Source organism: Bacillus rossius, chromosome 1 (genome assembly GCF_032445375.1).
Source record: "Bacillus rossius redtenbacheri isolate Brsri chromosome 1, Brsri_v3, whole genome shotgun sequence".
Classification (NCBI taxonomy): Eukaryota; Metazoa; Arthropoda; class Insecta; order Phasmatodea; family Bacillidae; genus Bacillus; species Bacillus rossius.
In genome coordinates this window covers 69,663,266-69,687,079 of record NC_086330.1, presented here as the reverse complement: position 1 = coordinate 69,687,079, position 23,814 = coordinate 69,663,266, and the positions used below count along the sequence as shown (strand labels likewise).

The 23,814-nt window shown below is 39.9% G+C and overlaps 1 protein-coding gene across 1 annotated transcript in view; it reads left to right on the top strand.

Moving 5' to 3' along the window:
* Nucleotides 1-4,845: 4,845 nt before the first annotated feature.
* The window catches only part of LOC134537422 (lysosomal alpha-mannosidase-like), a 173,888-nt gene continuing 154,919 nt past the window's right edge, over nt 4,846-23,814 (top strand). Inside the window, exon 1 of the mRNA XM_063377833.1 lies at nt 4,846-5,050. Within this exon, the coding sequence (XP_063233903.1) occupies nt 4,937-5,050 (114 nt within the window). The 5' untranslated portion in view covers nt 4,846-4,936. The remainder of the gene's footprint in view (nt 5,051-23,814) is intronic.

Here is a 23,814-nt window from a genome sequence, read left to right as displayed (position 1 = left end):
AAACGAATGATTAAGGACTAAGGGCCCTTAACTTTAAAATTTTGACCAAATTTTGATATATTAGAATGAATATTTTTCGCGTAACAGTCGTGTTATGCATATTTCGGCACTTACGCCCTTATTGCCTTAAAAAAAGTATGAAGCCGGCATCTGAGAGATGGGGACTTTTAAGGATCAATTTTTAACACCCAAAGGAACGTATGTGCCAAATTTAAAACCTACATTATTTTTATTTCTGGTAAAATGCTATAGTCAATATTAACCTAAATTTATCAAAAATCCATTGTTGTGCAGTAGTTCGTTGTAATTCTTAATATGTCAGTCAATTATTATCGCATACACATGTTTGACCCACCAATGTAATGCTAATAAAATAACGGAAAACTTTTATAAAGATATATTTTTTCCTATCAGTGGTTGATTTGATGTAACTGGTGATTGTATAGAGCAGTGATACATTTTACTTCCATTAGTTGAGTATAAATTAGGTTATAAGATAATTTTTGCGGTGTATAAATAATAAAAACGAATGATTAAGGACTAAGGGTCCTTAACTTTAAAATTTTGACCAAATTTTGATATATTAGAATGAATATTTTTCGCGCAACAGTCGTGATATGCATATTTCGGCACTTACGCCCTTAATGTCTTAAAAAAGTATGAAGCCGGCATCTGAGTGGTGGGGACATTTAGGATCAATTTATAACACCCATTGGAATGTCTGTGCCAAATTTCAAAACTACATCATTTTTTTTTTAGGTTTGCTCGATTTTTCCCCTAAAATGCTTGGGCTATCGGGAGTATGTGATGAAGACAATGTTAATCGATATTAACTTAAATACTTTGAACCATAAGCAAAATAAAGCTAGGTAGAGCTATGTTTAGAGCTTGTAATTTTTAGTATTTGTATTTTATTAGGAAACAACTTGTCCATGCCAACTTCATTAATGCAATGGTGACTGCAAATTTCACATTAGTTTTTACCAGGATGAACTCCACACACTGTATACAAATGTGTCTATTTTTTTAGTTGTTGCTGCCACAACTCACTTATTGGCCGGATCACACGTGATTTCATCGTCTTGAATTTTTAATCGTTATAAGTTTCTTGTGCCTATGGGTATGACAAAACTACACTCGTGCCAACCTAACGCAAATCAAGTGTTTATTGGCTTGCGTTCCAGTCGCGGTCCACGCAGTAGCGTGAGTTGTGCCCGCCTGTAGCGATGGCGAGTCGTGTACAGGATGTCTGCGGGGTGGCAGGAAATCTAGAGATGCAAATAAAATACTGAAATATTATATGATAAAGTGAAAACAATACAGGAAATAAGTAAATGCTTTAAACAAGTTTCTGGATAAATTTGTCACTTTTAATTAAATGGGATATTATATAAAATGCCAGCACGATCTACCATCTCACTTTGGATCTACAAGGAAACGTCGACGGAATTAACTTACGAGTGCGCTGCATTAGCGATAGTTTCATAATTAAATTGAATGAATTTAGAATTTTAAGTACTGATATCACTTTATTCTGTAACTTCTAACATGTTTTTAAAGACTCTACAAACGTGCTTTCTTTTAGTTTGTAAGTCAGTTAGTACACAAATCACACCAATTAAATTGTGCTGTTCTCTGAAGTGGAATAAGCACCACAATTGCGGGACGTCCTCCAAAATAAAATCCTGCCTTCAGCAATGTTGGTCAGCCCCTGAGTTTCCGTGCGTGAACGCCGCGGTTGCGACGACCTATACACCCTTGAAAAGTGGAGGGGGAAGATTCATATGTGGTTTGCCATTGTCTTTTGATGTGTGATGAGCGAGAATGATGTTTTTTCCCAGTATCGCGCCACGATAAGGACACAGTGAACTGCCTTTCTCGGACAAAGTAGTTTGTTAATCCATTCATGCAACTAACAGCTTTTCTTGTCGTATGTCAGTTCTGTACGAACCAATAATGTCAAGAATTAAGTACACGATAACTTCGCAGTTTATTGACAATTGTTTTCTCTGATCAAACCCCCGACTTCCTATAAAAAATGGGAAACATTCTATCTACCGTAAATATTTAAAGTTATATGCATATTTAATTAACCCACCCGATCTTAAAATGATTTATATAATTCTCAGACAGTTATATAAATAATAAATGTGTGTGTTAGAAACTGTGTTTGTAATCCTTCACTGAATAATAGAGATTGGTTTTGTTTGTACTTCTGTAATGTTGATTGCTGCATCGCACACGCAGGAGTCGTGATAACACGTACGCAATTACTTTTCGTGCGCAACCTGTGCACACTTCTGGCGTGCGACTGAAAATTTTAAAATTGTACAAAACTCCACAGCCATGCAAACGCGCGTATTTGAGCGTAGATTTAGTTTACTTACACACACAATTACATTAATATATACGTGCATATTGTGCACAGAGGATGGAGTTCCTTAAATAAATAAAATAATTCAGAGCAGAAACGTAGTAGCTAAATAATTTTAATTCACACAACCTCATACAGCATTCGCTTGCAGTGCAAAGCCGAGAGGTTTTTACATTAAAAAGTAATAAACAATAAAACGTAGAACTTAAATAATTTTCAATGTCCGAGTTCGTTAGAGACGATGCCAAGTGGCAATGCTAAAAGAGCGTTGACGGTATGCATGAGTGCGGAAACGGAAGTAATTCGATGAAATCCACCGACCAGGACAACGTCCGCTTCCTTTCCCTCCTGACGAAAAATCCCGGGTTCAATTATCCTCTCCCCCGTGAGTTAATATGTGGAATTGAATAAATAGTTGTTATGGAAACGCTAGCAGATTTTCAAGAGACGTCCGAGGTGGTGGCGAAATATTTAACGGTAATTATAGTAGACAGGTACAACGTGTGAAACATTATTTTGAAGAGTGCGCGTCTTCCATTTGACCCACTCAGGCTCCTCTTACGGAAACTTGTTTGACATAAGTCAATGATGGGCAAACTTAAATGATATGGCTTTATGAAAGAAGGCGAAGAGGTGGAGCCAGTTTGAGTCACAGAAATTTTGCTAAGTACTGATCTGAAATAATCTGTACATATGGATCGTATATAAAATGGCTTAGAATTTATTTCATATGGATATGGGTTTAGATCATTGGGGCCTATTTCAGAATAAACTACAAAATCTACATCGTCATAATTATCATGTTCATCATCAAATTTGTCCTCGTGTTTTTCTGCTTAATTTAATCAAATTAATAGAAAGTACCAAGTTTTTCGAAACAGTTTCTTTCATTGACAACATATTTCCATTTTTAAAGAAGTTAAGTTGGACATTTTACATTTATAGTAAAGGTTCGGTTAAAAACTAATTTTAAATAGTGAATTTCAAAATTGCTGGCCAACTTACATATATTACTGAAAAATGTCAATGAAAAGTAAATATAAAATAAATTAAACCTTTGATAATTATTTAAGCCAATAATATGAATATTATTTTTGACATAACTAATTATTTTAAGTATCAACACAGATTGCAGTAGTAGCCAATACCGAAAAAAAACTATACAATATGGCATCCTGCGACTGTAGTGCGCCTCAAACTAGCGAACCAATGGGCAGGACTGCGGATGAAAAGGACGAATGTAACCGAAAATGTTCGACGAGTTTCTGATCATAGGTAATGAGGTGCGGAAACATCCGAACATGACCGAATTCCTACAATTGGCAAGTCGACATGCTAACAAACCATCAAATCGTAGTCCCATAAGAAATACATTAGCATCAAAGGAACACTTAGACACTACTTTGCCATAAAGCTAATTTAAACCGATGCTGTGCACCATCTTGTTGGAAGATGAATTGTTTTAATTTTATCCTAATAAATTTTGTGCGTAGGTGCTACCATACGCACTACCTGTGGCATTTTATATCTCCAAAATTGTTTAAGTTTGGGTCCATAAATATAGTTATTGAGCATCTTTCAGGCGAGGTAAATCTCATCAGTAGTCTAGGCACGCATCTGCTTGAGGCTGGCAACTAATACTCAAAATAATTACAAATAATCGCCAAATTTTCTAAATAGGTCTGTAAGATACAGTTTTCCAATCTTGCCATCTGACGTCAATATCAGATGTGAGCTAACATTTGATATATAGGGCCTAATAACCAAAGTGGCAGATTCGCGGCGTAGTATGATTAAAATACAAATATTAACAGTGAATTATTTAAAATATTATAAATAGGTTTTGGCATTTAAAAAACCTTACCTAACTCTGTTTTGTAATTGATAATAGTGATAACATTTGACATATGTGCTACGTACATAAATGTTTGATTTTTGTGAATCTTGGTTTTGGTATCATACGGAAAAAAAATGAAAGATGGCTATAAAAATCACCAGTTTAATGTTTCAAGTAGTAAAAAATATTCCAGAAAGTTGTGAAGTGTAAGATAGGCTTATCAGTCAAGTACGCCCGCCACACCTAGTGAATTTCAGATTGTTGTTAGAATCACTCTGAACATATCTTGACTAAGCGAAAAACCTACAGTATTTCGTTTATTATCGGGTTTGCCTTTACAAAGTCCAAGAAAACAGCACGTTGGGTACATGAACACCCCTCATCCAATTCAATTCATTATCTGTTCTAAACAACCTGATGTTTTTTTATGTATTCAAAATTACGGATACTGCATTATCTCGTGTCAGATCTGAGGAATCTCTTAGTTATGCCAGTGTCATTAATAGATTAATGTTCATGTTTTCATGACCGCCTTCGCGTATCGCACCGAGAGGCGTACGAAGTAATCGGTCCGCATTGTTTGCCGCGCCACTCGCCGGCCGCCGATAAGGGGTATCGTCGAGCGGTTATCTGCGAGTGGTTTGTTTTGGGAAGATGCGCGATTGTTTCCCCCGGAGCTACGTTGCTCCCGAGACCAGTACTTGCGCCCCGCTGCTCGCTCGAGGATGTGGACCTGTGGCGGCTGCGTGCTGGTAGCGGCGCTACTGTCGTGCCTCGCGACCCCGGGGCGAGGCCTGCCCGCGCCTGCGCACGGCTCTCCCCCGCCTTGCGGCTACCAGGTACCCGCCGAGCATGGAGGGCACGTGTGTGTGTCATTCCCTCACGCAGAGGCTTAACCATGCTTCTTGATAACTGACAATTATGAATCAGATCTTCCACACAGTTAAAAACAGTGATTTTTCATAAAAAAAATTCTCCTATTAAAAATTTTCACAAATTGCACTGCACTACAATAATTAATGTTTTGGTATATAGCAAAACATGACGAAGGCAATCAACTGAGAAAAAAAAAGACTTCACGCATAATTCGTGATGATCATTGCTTACACCGAATTGATGTGCGCAATTTTTATTTCATCGCACGTCAGGAATATCTGGAAGAGATCTGAGATCTGTAGTTGAGGCCACCCAACGTGTAGACTTCCTGCCGTAGCGCTTTCGCAGTCCGTTGCTCCCGGGATGCGCCACCTATGAGGTTGGCAACGCATCGTACCTGTAAACAAGAGGTGAGTGTGAGGGTAATGGCGGTATGGATTAGTTGTTGGTGACTCGACAACGGGGTGTCTCGCTCATAAACTTCCTTCTTCCCTGAGCGTGTTACTGCACGCCAGGGGAAAAAACAATGCACTCATATTTCAATGTGTAAAGAACGACTCCGCCAGGTCTATTCATGCAGGTAGGATCTATGCCAGGAAAGGGTGATACAGCACCACCCGAATACTCCCCAACACAGGACTATACCTGCAGGAAGGGTCAATGTCAGCCAAGGGCGAGGCAGCACCAATAGTCCACTCCCAAAACAAAGGACTAGACAAACATGTAGGGTCTACGCCAGGCAAAGGTGAGGAAGAACCAAACGAACACTTCCCAACACAGGACTAGACCTGTAAGTAGTATCTACGCCGGGTAAGGGTGAGTCAGCACCAACCGAACACTTCCCAACACAGGACTAGTGAAGGTAATTTGGGATAGGCCTACATAAATATTTGTCTCACATAATATTTCGAGTATATATATTTTGCCATTACGGTTCTTTAAGATATATTCCTTATAAATGTTTTCCATGGTAGTAGTTTGTAGTTTATTTTGTGCCAGAAATTACACTTGATAATTACTAAACGTTTTTTTCCGTCTGTAATCTTTCACGGAAGTGATCATAGAGATGAAAAAGAGCGTGACACTTTTACGGCTATTAAATGAAACTTAGTCAATATCAGGTGACAAACATTGTGATGATTTATAAAACTTCAATATAAGTTAAATGACAGCATGGCAAGATAACAAAATATCCGACATGAAATATGAGACCAAACCCTAATAACTCCATAACTCCCTCGGCTGTCCTTAAGAGAGGAGACAGACGTTACTGTAGATACTGTTAACATGCTGCAGCCTAAAGGTAGCATGTAACTTTTCCTTTAAGATGGTGGCTGAACTGCCGATGACTATTGGAATAATTCAAGGCATTGAATAGGACGAACCATCCTCCATAAACTATATTCTCCTACATTATTAATGCATGCCCATTACATGGGGCGTCTGGCACCATAACCACAAGAACCTACTCCAAGTTGGGTAGTCTCCCCTGTCACACCATCCCAGTGTGGGTGGACCTCGCCATCACCATTACCTGGAACTGGGCCTGCGTTCAATGATCACCAGTGTGGCCACAGCTTATAATGTGCGCATGTCCTGGGCTGGACGAGAGACTGAGCTTGGTGGAATAGGGTTTTGATGCTCGATACAACAGCCTCGAGTCAGTGCTTTTGGGACTGAATCTTGAAGCACATAATCTTAATATCATTATATGTGGACAATCCTGGGTTGATTTTTTTTGTTTATATTTTTGTAATCTTATATATATTTAATTTATATATGTATAAATTAATTTTTATATGTATATATTGGAAATTAAAAATTATTATTAAATCAATTTTAATATAACTGGCATGACTCTTCTAATTGAAATTCACTTTTCAAGGTATTTATTAAAATCCCCATTTACAGTTTCAAAGAAAAGTTAGTGATTATTTTGACATGCATGAATGGGTAAAATATAGGTAACATAATAAAATTGGCCCCGGAGAAGGCAATTTTAAGGTATGCAAACACTTAACTATATCCTTCCATGCAGTTTTAAACATTCGTACGCAGACATACTTGTACAAAATCCTGCTAAGAAAATACAACAAACAAATGTAAACATACATAAACAATTATATTTCGGGCACTGCTTTCATTAAGTTTTTAAACAAATATACGCAAACAAATATTTGATTAGAAGAGACATTAATACTTGTAAAATATTAGCTGTGAGTAAGACTCTACGAAAGATATGGTCATAGTGTATAAGCTGGCATAACGTCAAGGATGATGTAAATAATTAAAAACTTAAATTATATTTGAAAAAAATAAAATATTCCTGGGTATAATTTAAATTAGGAATAATTATTACTTTAACATTAATATAATTATCGAATCCGCAACAATTAGACAATAAATGCAATATAAAAGCATAGCTATATCTAAAATTATGCATTTAAATATTAAACAATATTGTCCCTTTTATAAAAATAAATCACTTGAAACTACCGTCATGATTGTGCCGAAACATAGGCCCAGATTGTTTGTTTATATTTACGTTTGCAAACATTTAATTTAATATTGTGAATCATTACAAAACAGTATCGAGTGTCAATGTTATTTGATTATAAACAGAAAACATCTATCAATGTGAATGCTCTCTATGACTCCGTGGACCGAGTCGTTTGCAACAATACATTTTAAAACTTATTTTTTTTATTACAACATTTAATAACACGTATTTTTCCTTGGTTAAGTTTTATTTTGAAAAACATTCAATATTTCGGTTATTGTTGTAATTGTGTGTAATTGTTTTGGACTTAAAGCTTAAATCTTACGATTCGTACGGGCCAATAGGAATGCGCCATATGGACGTTTTTGAACGGGCTGGTAACAATCGAAGGAATGTTGGAGACTTTTTGAAGACCGAAGGACGCTCGAAGTTAAAGCCAATATAGTTTGTTAAATAAATATAACAATTGAAAGTAAATAGGATTGTGTGTATTTATGACACAAGTAGATGTGCAAAGCTACATGTGTAGAAAATGTTTTAGGGAAACATGTAAAATTTTATTTAATTGTGGATATTGCGATTGTCGCCGATACCGTAAGTCACGCCATTGTGGCGCTTGTTAATTTGCCTAATTGTCACCGCTACCCAAAACACACATCTGATTTTTATGACCCTATAGACAAATGAACCCTAAAGAACTTAATAGAAATTCGTGACATAATTTTTATAAACATTAATTTTTTTTAATATATTACAAACTTCATTATCTCGTCTAACCCCAGGTGTCTTGTTTTTAAAGTTATCTGCTCACCCTGAACTAGCTAGCCGGCGCATTATAAATAGACTAACCAGTTAAAATAAAACTTTCAAGTGGTGAAAATATTTGGTGACATAAAATCTATCAGGACAAACGAACTTTTGGTTTATGTGTGTGCCCTACATATCTACCTCCGGAAATTACGAATTTAAGGATGATCTGTTAAGCTAATCTACCACTGCCACAGTTTTTATTCTGAAATCCAAGCTGTCTGATCATTGTACTAAAGTTGGATTTATTTATGTGGAATATTTGTCTAACAGTGAGGTATAAGTTATTAAAAAATATTTGCAGTTTTTCAAACAACATAACTACATAGTGTGTTTTTATTTGTCTACTGCCATTATTGTCCCATGTTTTTATGTGGTTTAAAATTGTCACCAATACCTCATTTGAAAGCAATAATAAAATTATATAGTCCAATAACAATGTAAAACATACCAGAGTGACGACCATACTGTGGGGCCATCGAGTGTAAGACGAGATTGTTTGTTGTTTGTTTTAAAGTGTTTTGTGTTTTTGATACCTATATTTATACAACATGTCACGACCAACTACGTCTACCTACAGTCTGCGAAATAGGGCAGAAGCCAATGTTGAGAAGGCTAATGAAAGAGAATCGAGGAGCACAGATAGTGACACATTGACTGCGTCATCAGGAGGCAGGTGTTCACCTGAGGGAGTAATGGATTACCTAAGCACATCTCTGACAAGGGCAGGTGAAGGCCTGGAGCGGCCCATGGCTCCTACACAAGCACCCTCTTCTAGCAACTTGTCACAATCAGCTGTTCTCCCCATCCTTGATTCAAGTAGCCTACCTGCACCAGTGTCTGTCAGCATACCCTTGGACAGTATAGCAACAGATGCTGCGGTACCAGTTCCTCAGTGTGCTGCTGTACACAACACCACCATAAGCCAGTACACACAACCATATCTTTTAAGTCGATTGGATCAAATGATGCTGAACCTAACATTGAACATGAACACCATACAAGCTAACATTGAGGCCAAATTTGACACTGTACAGACCAGCATGAATGCTAAATTTGACACTGTACAGACCAGCATGGATGCCAAATTGGACACTCTACACACAAGCCTGAGATCTGACTTCAGTACTCTGGAAGACAGATTAGAGACCCAGTTCCAGGAACAACAAGTCACAATGGAAAGGTTATCAGATCATGTCACCCAAGTGCAGACTAATGTCAACGGGTTGGAGTCTCGCACTACCGCCTTGTTGGAAACTGCAGCCCAGGAACGGCAGGAACTCCAGGAACAATGTGCGAATGGTCGTGCAGTATTAAAGGCTGAAGCCTTGAGATTGTCTTCCCGACTTGAACACGTGGAAGAGACGACTGCTACTCTACACAGCAGGTTCGATGCCATCGGCAGTGAGGTCGAGCAAGCTGCAACAAGGGCAGCAGAGGCCAATGCATCTGTTCTCTACCAACGGGTAGAATGCCACCAACAGAGAATGGAGACCCAGGTGCAGATGCTGGAACGGCAACTGCAATAGCTGGGATCTGCCCACAACACCAATCCAACGACCAACAACAACAGTCCCACAGAGGAGCCCAGAAGACAGGAAGTAGGACCAAGCACACCTGTAGCTACCCGGCAGACTCTGGATGCACCAGTTAGTATGGCAAGCTTGGATCCTGCGGCCTTGATGCACCATCCAGCATGCCATTGGTCGGAGGCAATGCCATCCTTCTCTGGCAAAGCGACAGAAAATCCTGTGAGATTTCTGAACAAATTCGAGGAATATGCCAGAACATTCAGCCTGACCGACCAAGAAAATTTGAGGTGTCTCAGCACAGCACTGAAGAACCATGATTTTTACTGGTGGGAGATGAAGAGCAATTCCACCAGCTCCTACAGCCAGTTTCGTGAGCAATTCCTGCAGCAATATTGGAATCTTAGGATTCAGGGGAATTTCCGCGCCCAACTGCATACGGAATGCTATGACCCAAAGTGTAGTGTGACACTGGAAGCCCATGTGTCAAACATGTTTGAGAGAACACGCTATCTGGACCTAGCCATGACAGATGAGGAGTTCATCGCTACCGTGACCATGCAGTTACCCCTAACCTACCAACTCCAACTGAGCGGCCGCACCTATCGGGATGTCACCGACTTCCGCGAGCAGCTCCTGCTCTTGGATAAGCTACAGAAGCTCAACCGCTCGCAATCCAGACAGGAGGAACCTGGTAAAAGCTCGTCTTACCAGAAGAACCAGCCGGTGCACAACTACTGGCAGTCACGCGAGAGCAAGCAGAATGACAACCGACCAGCTGCTGTAAACATGATGCAGTGGACAAGAGAGGAAGAGCCTCCACGCCAGAAGCGACCGTACAAGAAAAGTTTCCAGTACAACAGCAACTGGCAACCTAAGAATGCGACACCGTACAGGCAGAAAACCTGGTGGTCCAATAAGAAATATCACAGTGATGATGAGGAGAGCCGCACGCACCGAGACGAGGATAGGCGCAGCGACCGACGCCGATCACTGTCAACGGAAAAATGGCCTACCAGGGAGTCTACTTTCAACCGGCGCAGGAATCACTCTGACGACGAGTATGATTCCAAGAGGTACAGAAGATCGTCTGAGATGCAGCGCAGCAACAGACAAGCAGACAACTGACCGCTACATCACAAACAAGTCCCTGCAGCTCCAGTGAATGCCTGCAGCACAAGCTCATCTAGCAGCACTCCAGGGGGCAAGCAAAATACAGCCTCATTCCAGTCATCACTTCCACCTCCATTTACTGGACAACAGCTCAGCTACTTTGCCCGCAATGAACCTCTGAACCCTGCGGCAGAGTCATTCCAGACAACACCCGCCAACACAGCTAATGGTGGAGAGTGGATAAACAACCACACTGTTGCACCCATAAGACAGGGGCGACAGACAACTGGGAACCTGTTAAAATAGAGAGGGTTACGGTTGATAGTCCCCGCACCATGACCCGATTCGATGGCAGAGGGGAAAACCAAGGAGTGAAAGAGTGGTACACTCCAGTGTATACTTGTATTGGGTACAGGAAATACTTATGCACAGTTATTTTGAGGGAAAACGAACGCGAATTTCTCTACCATGAACCTACAGAAAAGAACTTCCCTCTACGAAGAACAGTGTATCCAGAGACCACACTAAGAATAAATGGACAGGATACCCCTGCACTGCTAGACTCAGGTGCAGAAGTAACATGTATGAGTGAAGAGTTGCTGCTACAACTACAGCCACATGGCCAATCTCTTCCAGTAATTCCAGTACCTGCTATGAAGATCAAAGGGGTGACTTCAAGAGCCAGTCCCATTGTCAACCGACAGGCCCTAATTACAGTGGAAGGACTGGGTAATTTAAAGGAAATGACAGCCTTGATAGTCCTAGGACTAGCTAAACCTCTCATCATTGGGACCAACTGTCTAACCGAGTTTGGCATTGTAATAGATTTCAGCCACTGGACAGTGACAGCCAGTGATAGTTTATTGCCTATCTGTATGACAGATCAGTGGCATGTACAAGGCAATTGGGTGGGCCTATTACAACACACGGAAATCCCAAGGCAAATATGTGTAAGTCAGCTGACTGAAAATCTGACAGCTACCATTGAAGACCTAGAGCTGTCACTGCAAGGTGTGACAATAGTGACAACTGTACAACAGCAGCAAATTTTCCACCTGCTTGTCAGTCATCAAGCTGTATTTTCGGACAAACCGGGCCTGAACAGGCACTATCAAGCAAAAATAAAAATACAGGAAAACCAACCATTCCACAGGAAGTCCTATCCAATCCCTGCCAAATACCTGCAGGAGGCAACAGAGTACTTACACCTAATGATTGACTGGGGTGTAGTGAAGAGAGAAGCTAGCCCATATGCCAACCCTATTGTATGTGTGGCAAAGAAGGATGGTACAGTGAGGCTATGCTTGGATGCAAGAGAGCTCAACCAAATAACAGTCAAGGACAGGGAAAGCCCTACACAGATCAATGAGATATTGCGTCTGTATCAAGGTATCAAATACTTAACAACTCTGGACTTATCATCTGGCTATTGGCAGATCCCATTGGAATCCAATTCATGCCAATATACAGCTTTCTTATTCAGAAACCAACAGTTTGTATTTAAGGTTATGCCTTTTGGCCTATGTAATACGGTAGCTGAATTCACCAGATGCCTGGATGCTACCCTAGGTCCTGAGTGTGCGAGCTTTGCAAGAGCCTATGTCGATGACATTTTAATAACATCTGCAAGTTTCAAAGAGCACTTGATTCACATCCATACTGTGTTGGATAAGCTACAACAGGCTGGCATGACTGTTAAAATCCGCAAATCACTGTTTTGCAGACAGGAACTACCATTTTTAGGCCATATCCTTACTCCAGAAGGAATCAAAACAGCACCTGACAAATTGCAAGTAATTCAGGATTTTGCTACACCTAGAAATGTGCGTCAGTTGCGAGCATTTCTGGGCGTAGTAGGCTTCTACCGCAACTACTCAGATAAAGTAGCAAAAATTGCCATACCTCTGTTTGAACTTCTCAAGAAGAATAAAGTTTGGAATTGGTGCGAAGAACACACCACAGCCTTTGAAAATTTGAAACAGCTATTTCTGACTGAACATGTGATATATCATCCCATACAAGGCAAGGAATTTCACCTGTATACTGATGCGTCAGAATCTGCACTAGGCTGCAGGTTGGCACAGTGTGATGAGGAAGAAAACTTTAGCCATGGCAAGCCGCACACTTAATGCAGCCGAAAAGAATTACACAGTAACAGAGCGAGAGGCTCTTGCAATAGTGTGGGCTCTGCAGAAGTTTCGAGACTTGATACTTGGTGAGCGAATAAAACTGCTCACAGACCATCAGGCCTTGACATGCCGCAAAGCCGGAAAGCTTTTCGGCAGTCGTCTGACAAGATGGTATCTGCTACTACAAGAATACGACCTGGAAATCCTACACATCAAGGGAACAGAAAATACAGCAGCCGACTGCCTCAGTCGATTGGAAGAAATTGATGTTGAGCCGAAAATCAGTAATTTAATGGCTCAATTTTTCAACTTTTATTTATTAAAATTGTTTTTGCTTTCCCATAAGCTAGAGTACCTCATCAAAATTTATTTTCTCATCTATACCACCCAGGGCTATACATATTAAAACTTTACTAGTGGGTTTTAGAGTCTCAACGTCTCAGCTGAGACATGCAGACGCTTACACGCAGCGTAGGCTAGCCGAGGCAATTTTATCTCACCGGCATGCAGGAACAGACATGATAACTCTCCCTGCCTGACGTGCCTTCCGCCTTGTTTCTCACGCAGGGGTACCTGCCTCGTCAGGCGAGCCTAGCTCGCTTTCCCAGGCTCGGGCCCCTGGCGAGCAAAGCGGATGTGCTGGTCTCGGCATAAAACAAGCACTTCCCCGCCACCCCTGGCCCTCTTAGGTTTTCTGCTATGCTTCCAGGAACCATGACCGAGGCAAGACCATCCCCCTTCCCTCGTCAACCCCTCCTCTCCTTTAGGAACAAGCCACGCCTATGCTTGCGCTCCACGCACGAGGCTTGTGCGCGATCTCTCGAGCACAACCGAAACTAAGTATGCTAATGTCTGTTTCTCCCGCCAGGGAACACCACCTTCCAATCCCCCTTTGCCTTAGACGGCATACAGCAACGCCACCGCTCGGTGCGCTATCTCATGGCGCCTGTCCCAACTAAAGATGGCGCTCATAGAGAGTTTTATATTTTTCTTGTGGCACAAGCCCTGACCAATCCCAAGGTACTTTTCCTCCCATGGCCCGCTTAGCTCCGCCCACTCTGTTTCTCTCTTCCCTCCTCCCCCTTTTCGGTTTTGAGCCCATGCAGGAACTAAGGGACTCTCTCAAGTAGAGAGAGTCGACAATCTACTGTGGTACAGGGAGCATCCTACATCTGCCGCGCTGCTTCTATCGCGACCGCGTCTCTCCTACTGAGAAGTCGGACATCAAAGAATATAGGATGTAGTCGCGACGATCAGGGGAAAATCCCCTTACAACTTTAAGTTTAAACATCATATTAGTGTTAGTGTTTTTCTGGCGAATTAAGTGCGTGCAACCGCGCTAGTGGACGTCTACCATCATGGGTAGATAGTACCACCGACCTACCCCACAATTTGGTGAGTAGAGATTTTAGTACCCTTTTGATTTCCTGTTTTCTTGAGCCCTTTGTGGCCGAGAACTTTCCCACTGGCCATAACCACTTAATAACGCTGTGCGAACTTTTGTTTTCACAGTGGGGTTTTCCATCCCCAGTGATGGGTAGACAACCACATCTACCCCCACTGAGTTCCTGATTTCGGCCATCTAAATTCCACGCATCGTGCTGTCAACTTTAGTCCGCTATCCGCCCCGTCACACATCGCCGTTCGGATGTCAGCACTTCGCATGCAGCTAAGTCTATGTTTGGAAGACACAATGTAAGAAATCTTAAAGTTTTAAATTCTCTACGAACAATTTGCGAACTATTCAACTACCAATTAAAGAAAAAGGTATAAAATATAGTAATCAAAGGTACTTGTCAATCCAAATAATGAAAAATTGTTTATTTTTGATTTTATTACTCTGAAACCTTGTTTGTGCAACTTGCTTTAAAATAAATGTAATCTGTAAAGTAATTATCAAAGTATCCGCGGCTGGCCTGCGCGTGTTAAAATTCAATTATATTATAATTTAATGTACTAAACTTTGAGTTTACTGAACCTGTGGATTTTGATAAAAATATATATTGTCACTAGTTTGTAAGTCATTAAAGTGGTGACCAAAAGTATTAACTACCATACCTATTATGAAAAATCTGGCTTGTTCAAAATAAAATAAGTTAACCATTAAAATAAGCTAGAAGTAACCAGATTTAATTGTTTTATTTATATTTTTATAGATTACGATCCACCTTAACACCCACCAACCTTTTGGAGTGTTAACACCTAAATTCTTTGTATTGTACCTGTGTTCCGCCTCTGTTCACTGTTCATATGTCTTCTTGACGTATGCCATGGCCCGTACGTTTCTAGGCCTTTTTGTTTTTTTTGAGTACCTACTAAGTCTACAGGAACACAGGTTAATTACAATGTAACCAGTGCAACTGCCAGGAACAAAACAAGAGAATTTCTTGTGGCTCCTGCTGCTGCAGCTGTTATCCAGCAGAATCCTAAGCTGAAACACCTACTGAAAGACCTGCATGTAAGACAGAGTGAAGACGAATACTGCCAAGGCATTTGTAAACAGCTGACTGAGAATCCTAGAGAACATAGGATTCACCAGCATTTTTGTGTGTCTGGTAATGGTACTTTGTTTGCACACTCTCGCAAACGCAGTATATACGATGACAACTGGAAACCAGTGTTGCCAACCAAACTGAGAATTCAGTTAATATGGGAAATACACCTAGCCCTAGGACATGTTGGAGGACGTAAGCTGTATGAAGCTATCAGCCGTCAACTGTATTGGCCCAACATGCCTCGGAATGTTACGCAAGTTTCGTCATCCTGTGATCTGTGCCAAAAGGCAAAACATGCACAAGAGAACCTACATGGACAGCTGCAACCAATCATACCAGAGTGGCCACTACAGCTGGTGTCATTGGATTTATTTGGGCCACTGCCTGTGTCGAAGGGAGGTGTCAGACATGTTTTTGTCATCCTCGATGTGTTTTCCAAGTACACACGATTATATCCAATCGTAAATGCAATTGCTAAGACAGTGCTGAATAAACTGAAACAGTACACAGAAGAGATTGGAAAACCTAAAGTAGTTTTGTCCGACCGAGCCACTCAGTTCATGAGTGATGTGTGGCAGCAAGGTGTCCGCAAACTAGGCGCCACTCCCACTACTATCTCTACCCGACACCCTCAGAGCAATTCAGTAGAGAGGCAAATGAAATCTCTAGGAAATTTGCTCCGAATGTACTGTCACCAGGCACAGCAGTCCTGGCGCGACAGACTGCCTTATGTGGAATGTGTTCTAAATAACACTGTACATAGCTCAACAGGTTTTACCCCCAAAGAAATCCTCTGCCGGGATCGAACGGTGACTATCAATCCTAACTATTTACCCAGATACGACGAGTTACCAGAAGAGGACAACCTACCTACATGTGAAGAAGTGAGACAGCTGGTACACGCAAAACTAGTGTCCGAAGCAGCGATTAGACAGAGAAAGAAGCCCGCATCAAAACGCAAATGTTTCAAGGTCAACGATATAGTGCTGAAGAAGACCGCACCGATAAGTAGAAAGTGGGAATTCATAACGAAGAAGCTGTGTTTACTATACACAGGGCTCTACATCTTTACCGAAGAAGTGAATGTAAACTACTATACTCTGGCAGACAGAACAACTAATCAAGCTATCGGCAGGTATAACATTACGCAGCTACGCGAGTACAAGGAACCAGTCGCTGGTCAGTTTTAATATCGCCAGGAAGTTTAAGAGTATCCCTACGAAGGCTATAGAAGAGTGTAGTCAGCTTGAAGAAATTTAATTTAATTAATATTTTTGTCTCATGTTTGGAGTCGTAGCATATGCTACTTGTGTGTATGAATGTTTATCCTGGAGTACGATGCGTCGAGGAGTCACGCAGAAGTGTGCCTGACACTATGTGTGTGTCGACTGAAGGTAAATACTAGTCGATTTTTTTTCTGCGGATGAGTGAAGCTGAATTCCACTATCGTCGGAATATGGGGAAAATGCAGTGTCATTGGACATGTAGCCAGAGAGCTATTACTGCATATGTTTTGTCAAACCGAGTGTTTGATATGTAGTGTCAGAGACCGAAGCGAAACTATTCGGAAGTACCCAGCAATGAACCTACACGCTCTATGTATCCTTACTATTTGTCTGTATGTGTACACTAAATGTGCTAACAGCTCATTCGTCCTCGAGCCTACAAGGAATACCCCCACGCATATCCTATTGGTGAAACTGTTTGTCCTGCGATATCCTGCGAGAATGCCTAATGTGTTATGCGCTGAAGCCTGTAAGTGTAAACAAAATCAAGCACACTTGGTTAAGAAGCACTTCTAGAGACATGCAATGGTTAGTATTGGAAGGAGAAGACATACCTGTGTTTTGTAAAATCCAGCATAGTAAGTGCAAATTTTAACACCACTAGCACACCCACTGATGTTTGTGAATATTTATCTACGTGTAGCACACGCACACAGATGTTTGTGATAACTATCTACGCGTAGAAGCGATCGTAGAAGGATGTGGATTTCTCTGGAAAGCTGAAACATATGTGTGACAAGACAAGCACTTGTGTCGCGATGGTATTATGCTGCAACGCCAATTGCAAGTAGCCATCTACTCCATATATTAAGAAATTCTACAACACCATAATAGCAGATTGCTATGAGAAGTGGCCTTCAAACCACCGAGGGCGTAACTGCAAATTGATATTTACTTGAAGACAACTCACGATTACGAAGCGGAACGGCGGAGTTATGAATCGTCTTTTTAATCAGCTGTAAGGTGAAAGGGAGATGAAGCATACAGTATGAAATGTATACCCCAGAAAATTAAATAGAAACAAGTTTTTTTTTCTCCTGTCGCCTGCGCGCAACAGCTGTCCGCGTGGCCGTGAAAAAGAGACGATAAGAAAAGAATAAAAAAAAAAATCGTCTCGCCTGGAGCGAGGAAGAGGCTCTGAAAATAAACAAGGAAAAAAATGGAAAAAAAGAGCAGCAAAATAAGTATGTATTGCTCTTCAATAGACTGTAAGAAAAGATACATTGTAATTGAATCAGGAATTTGCAAAAGGTACCAAGTCCACTTTTTGAGAAATTTCATGTTATACGAGATTCCGAATCTCCAAAGTGTTCTCTTTGCTGTCAGCAAGAAAAGGAACCAAGTCCTGTATAAGAAATACGATAAACGGACTAGTAAATATATGCGGAACTTGCAAAAGGTACCAAGTCCTGGACTCGGTACCTTTTGTTGAAGATATCAATCTCTGGACTTGGTATATTTTCTATTTCTAAGTACCACCAGATTGTGTACAAATCTGATGTGAAAGGTGTTGTTGAAGTATATGAACAGCTACAGCGGTTGGTTATTCATACCTTTCATCTCCAGCTCCCAGGACAGTTGAGACACATTGTAATGCCTACAAACAAAGCTTACAGAAATGTAACTGTACCAATTAAAAAAAAAAAACTTGAAGACATTCACTAGTGTTTAGGTACATTGCAGTTCATGATGAAGCTCTCACATTCTACGACAATATACTACATTGGCCTGCCACAGACTAACAGACATGCCCATGTATGCCACAACTGCATTATTTTGATTATGACTTACGTTATTGTTTTTGAAGGATCTGTTTTCATATCGTTTGAAGTTATTTCAATAGCATGTACTAAGGTTCCACTAATCTATACCAATGACACTATGCATTCTCAGATGTGTAAATTTAATACTTCTTTATGGGTAAATGGTATCAGGCGGTGTTGTTGTAAAATATGTTTTTGTGTATCATATTATTAATTTTTGCATTATAATATTCCAACACTGTACTATTATCTAACCAAAACATTAGTTTTATGTGCCATTGTTTGAATGAATGATACTTCATTTGCAAAAAGTACCAAGTCCACTGACTTTATTGATTTTTAAAATATTTCAGACAAACATGTATATATGTGAATTACGTTTAAAATCATCACACATCCACTATACTTTCAATTGATCCATTACTGATAACCTGTTTCATTACCAGGTCGACAATAATATGTTTTCTGTTGTTTCCCAACAATCTACTTACTTGGACTTGGTACCTTTTGCAAATTCGTGATTCAATTATACATATGTATGTATATATGATTGTAAGTTATCATTATGAATATTTAACTCCATGTTTATATTGTTATAATGAATGATATATGCTATTGTTAATCTTGAGCTATGAAAAATACAACTACTGATTTTAAGTTGTAAGAAGCATTGTTGAAATGCAAACATGTATAAAGTTAAAAAAACTAATATTATTTTAATAATTGTAAAACTTAACAATATTTGTTAATGCAAAAGGCAGTTAGTTAGCTTAAAAGGTCATCCCACGTCAAGCAAAGAAGAGAGTAGCAGGCTAGATTGCAATTTAGTGATAGCAAATGGCACACAGCGAACTTATTTAGAGTATTAGCTGGAACTCCCACAGTTTCCGGGTGCGAAAGCTAAGAATTAAGAGTGATTATATTAGAGGTGGGTCGAAAAGTATTAACCTGATACTTTGGAACTGATACGCGCCTGTATCAGGAACGGCAAACGAGTACACTTGAAAAGTATCAAGTATTTTAGTATCAGTTCAGAATTCGCCTGGAACAACACCACCGCCAATGTGCGCAGAACCCGATCGCAGATGACGGTCACTTGGGCGGAGCTTGTGAAAGGGGAGGGAGCAGGAACGACGAATAAGGGATAAAGATGGGAAATAATGTAGGGGAGGAAGCGCAGGGGAAGGCGTTGAAGGAGAGGCGCAAAGCGAAATTGTTAGGAGTCGTTTGGTTATTGTCCCACATCAAAGTACGCTCAGTGCGCAGTGCGTGCACAGTCTCGTTCAATAATAAAACTAATGAAATTTTAATATTAAAAAGTACATTAATACAAGATATAATATTTATATTTGTGCACCTAACAGCTATGAAAATGCAAATAAATTCTCAGTTGACACTTATAACAGATGTAATCAACATATGGACTTTTTTTCCGAAAACAATTAGTAACTAGTGTTTTCATACATTAAAAGATTACGATTTTATCAAAAATTAAAAATAAAAAAAAACAGATACGTACATTAGTGAGCATACTATATCAATGTTTACGTTTCAAATGTTTCTTCAGATTAGTCGATGATGATTTATAACTCAGTTTTTGTTTACACAAATTACAATTAGCAAACTCATTATTTTCCGTAAAAGAATTCCACACAAATGAAGTCTTTTTCCTGCACTTATCCATTCCTTATTTCACTATAAAGATACTAACTTCAAAGCATGGCAGCCCGCAACAATGTACATGGTGGTAATTAATACACGGCCAGGATGAACTGCAGTGAATGTTGAACTGATTGATACTGGCTGTATCAGGCGGGCATGAGAGTAACAGAGGTAGAGAATTACCGGGCGTGATAAATAATGTATCAGAGACACCGATACCTTTTTACGCTGGTGATGACGGCACAGAGGATGTGTACCCTGTAACGAGAATGCTGATACCTTGTCGCTTCCTGGGACCGCTACTGCTCTGATACAAAAGTATCAGATACTTGTAACTAGGTACATTACTGTATCAGTATCAGGTTGGAACAGATACCGAAAATTGCTGTAACAACCCACCTCTAGATTAGATTGACGAGAGTGTAAGTGATTGTGTGAGGCTGCCGACGACTACCACATCCTCATCCCGTATGGTGAGTCGCAGCCGCCAACCACCAAGTTAGACTGCAACCTGCTGTCCGTGGGCCGGAACACTGCAGTGGAGTGGTGTTGCAACGATTCTAATTGTAGCAACGCGCAATAACTTTTATTGGTCAGTGGCTTGTGAAAACGTGGACACGTGATGCACAGTGGCGCGGTTTTCAAAACCAACTGGGAACGGCTATTCTGTGCCGAAACATAGGCCCAGATTGTTTGTTTATATTTACGTTTGCAAACATTTAATTTAATATTGTGAATCATTACAAAACAGTATCGAGTGTTAATGTTATTTGATTATAAACAGAAAACATCTATCAATGTGAATGCTCTCTATGACTCCGTGGACCGAGTCGTTTGCAACAATACATTTAAAACTTATTTTTTATTACAACATTTAATAACACGTATTTTTCCTTGGTTAAGTTTTATTTTGAAAAACATTCAATATTTCGGTTATTGTTGTAATTGTGTGTAATTATTTTGGACTTAAAGCTTAAATCTTACGATTCGTACGGGCCAATAGGAATGCGCCATATGGACGTTTTTGAACGGGCTGGTAACTATCGAAGGAATGTTGGAGACTTTTTGAAGACCGAAGGTCGCTCGAAGTTAAAGCCAATATAGTTTGTTAAATAAATATAACAATTGAAAGTAAATAGGATTGTGTGTATTTATGACACAAGTAGATGTGCAAAGCTACATGTGTAGAAAATGTTTTAGGGAAACATGTAAAATTTTATTTAATTGTGGATATTGCGATTGTCGCCGATACCGTAAGTCACGCCATTGTGGCGCTTGTTAATTTGCCTAATTGTCACCGCTACCCAAAACACACATCTGATTTTTATGACCCTATAGACAAATGAACCCTAAAGAACTTAATAGAAATTCGTGACATAATTTTTATAAACATTAATTTTTTTTAATATATTACAAACTTCATTATCTCGTCTAACCCCAGGTGTCTTGTTTTTAAAGTTATCTGCTCACCCTGAACTAGCTAGCCGGCGCATTATAAATAGACTAACCAGTTAAAATAAAACTTTCAAGTGGTGAAAATATTTGGTGACATAAAATCTATCAGGACAAACGAACTTTTGGTTTATGTGTGTGCCCTACATACCTCCGGAAATTACGAATTTAAGGATGATCTGTTAAGCTAATCTACCACTGCCACAGTTTTTATTCTGAAATCCAAACTGTCTGATTATTGTACTAAAGTTGGATTTATTTATGTGGAATATTTGTCTAACAGTGAGGTATAAAGTTATTAAAAATATTTGCAGTTTTTCAAACAACATAACTACATAGTGTGTTTTTATTTGTCTACTGCCATTATTGTCCCATGTTTTTATGTGGTTTAAAATTGCCACCAATACCTCATTTCAAAGCAATAATAAAATTATATAGTCCAATAGTAGTATATAATAGTATTTCCTAGATCAGGCTTCAGGCTGTGGATTGAAGATTGTCGGTCCGCCATCTTGGATTGTAACGTCACGACGACAAAAATTCCTCAAAATTCCTCAAAAATGACTCAAAATGACTCAAAATTTCCCGTTTTAAGAAAAAATTTCCCGTTTTCGAGGGAAAAATTCCCGTTTCGAGGGAAAATTTCCCGTTTTATTCCTCAAAAATCCCACCGGCTAGAAATGTCCTGATAGAGGCTTAAGCATCCTTAACTCAAGCCTCAGTTAAGCCTCTATCAGGATGTGACTTTGACCTTTGACCTTGACCCCGACGTCCATCTTGGATCCACCATCTTGGATGACGTCATTACGTTTTCTCGAACATTCCGGCATTGTGTTATCCGCCATTTTGGATTATGACGTCACCGTTGCAATTTTCGTTACGGTCGCCATCTTTAACTTTTTTATTTATTATCCGATTTTAATAAAAAAAATTAAAATTTATTAAAAAATTCAAATAATAAAAATTTAATAAAAATATTTAAAAAGCATACTTTTTCGACACGGAGCTCGGAGTCCTCGGTTCGAACCCGACGAGTGCAAAAAAATAAAAATGACGACCTCTCCTTCCCTCGTGGTGGGTGCTGGCAGACTGACTCCCACCACTTTTTATCATCATCTAGTATGACGTCATGGCCGCCATCTTGTCCTCGTCTGCTGGAAACCATCATCAGTGTATCGTCGGCGAGAGTGCGCTGATGACATGTTAGTTTAATTCTTATCCGCTAGAGTGCAGTAATCATTTATTATTGCTGTGACACCAGACATCTTGTCATTTGGCCGCCATCTTGAAAATCCATAATTATTTAGCTAGAAATTCGGGAAAAATTCCAAAATTCATTAAATAAATTTGTAATCTATATACTGATCGATTAGGTCGACTAAGGTCCTTGGTACGATCTAGGACGATGCAAAAAAATTAAATATAACATCAATTTAACATAATAGTAACAGGTTCGAGGAATTAAACACCACAAGTTCTTTTACAAACATAATATTTATTACATAATTTCTATTCTACTACAGGATCATTTGCGAAAGCCAGCAATCTTATAATCATTTAGTTCCGCAGCGGTGTGAAATGACTAATTCTTAGCTCTAATCAGTTGCTGCACATCGGTTTTCTTGCTTGTACGCTCACGAGCCTTCAACCTAAACCGAGGAGTCGAAATTTCTGCAGGTAGTTCAGCAGTAGGCACACGGACTTCACCTTTACAGTTTTTCGCATGTCGTCGCAATCTGTCAATTCGAGTAAACCATTTAAGGCACTCATCACATCGAAACTTCGTGCGAGATGGATTCTTCGTGCATTTGCTCCGCTCATGTCTTCGTGCATCATGGGAAAATGCGAACGACGTATCACAGTAGCTGCAAGGATACCGTGGTGATGAAGACGATCCTTTCAGACCCGATCCAGATACAGGCGTTGCAACAGTAGTACCATCTCCAGGCATACTCTTATGCACATCGACGCATCGTTGTTGTGACGAAACC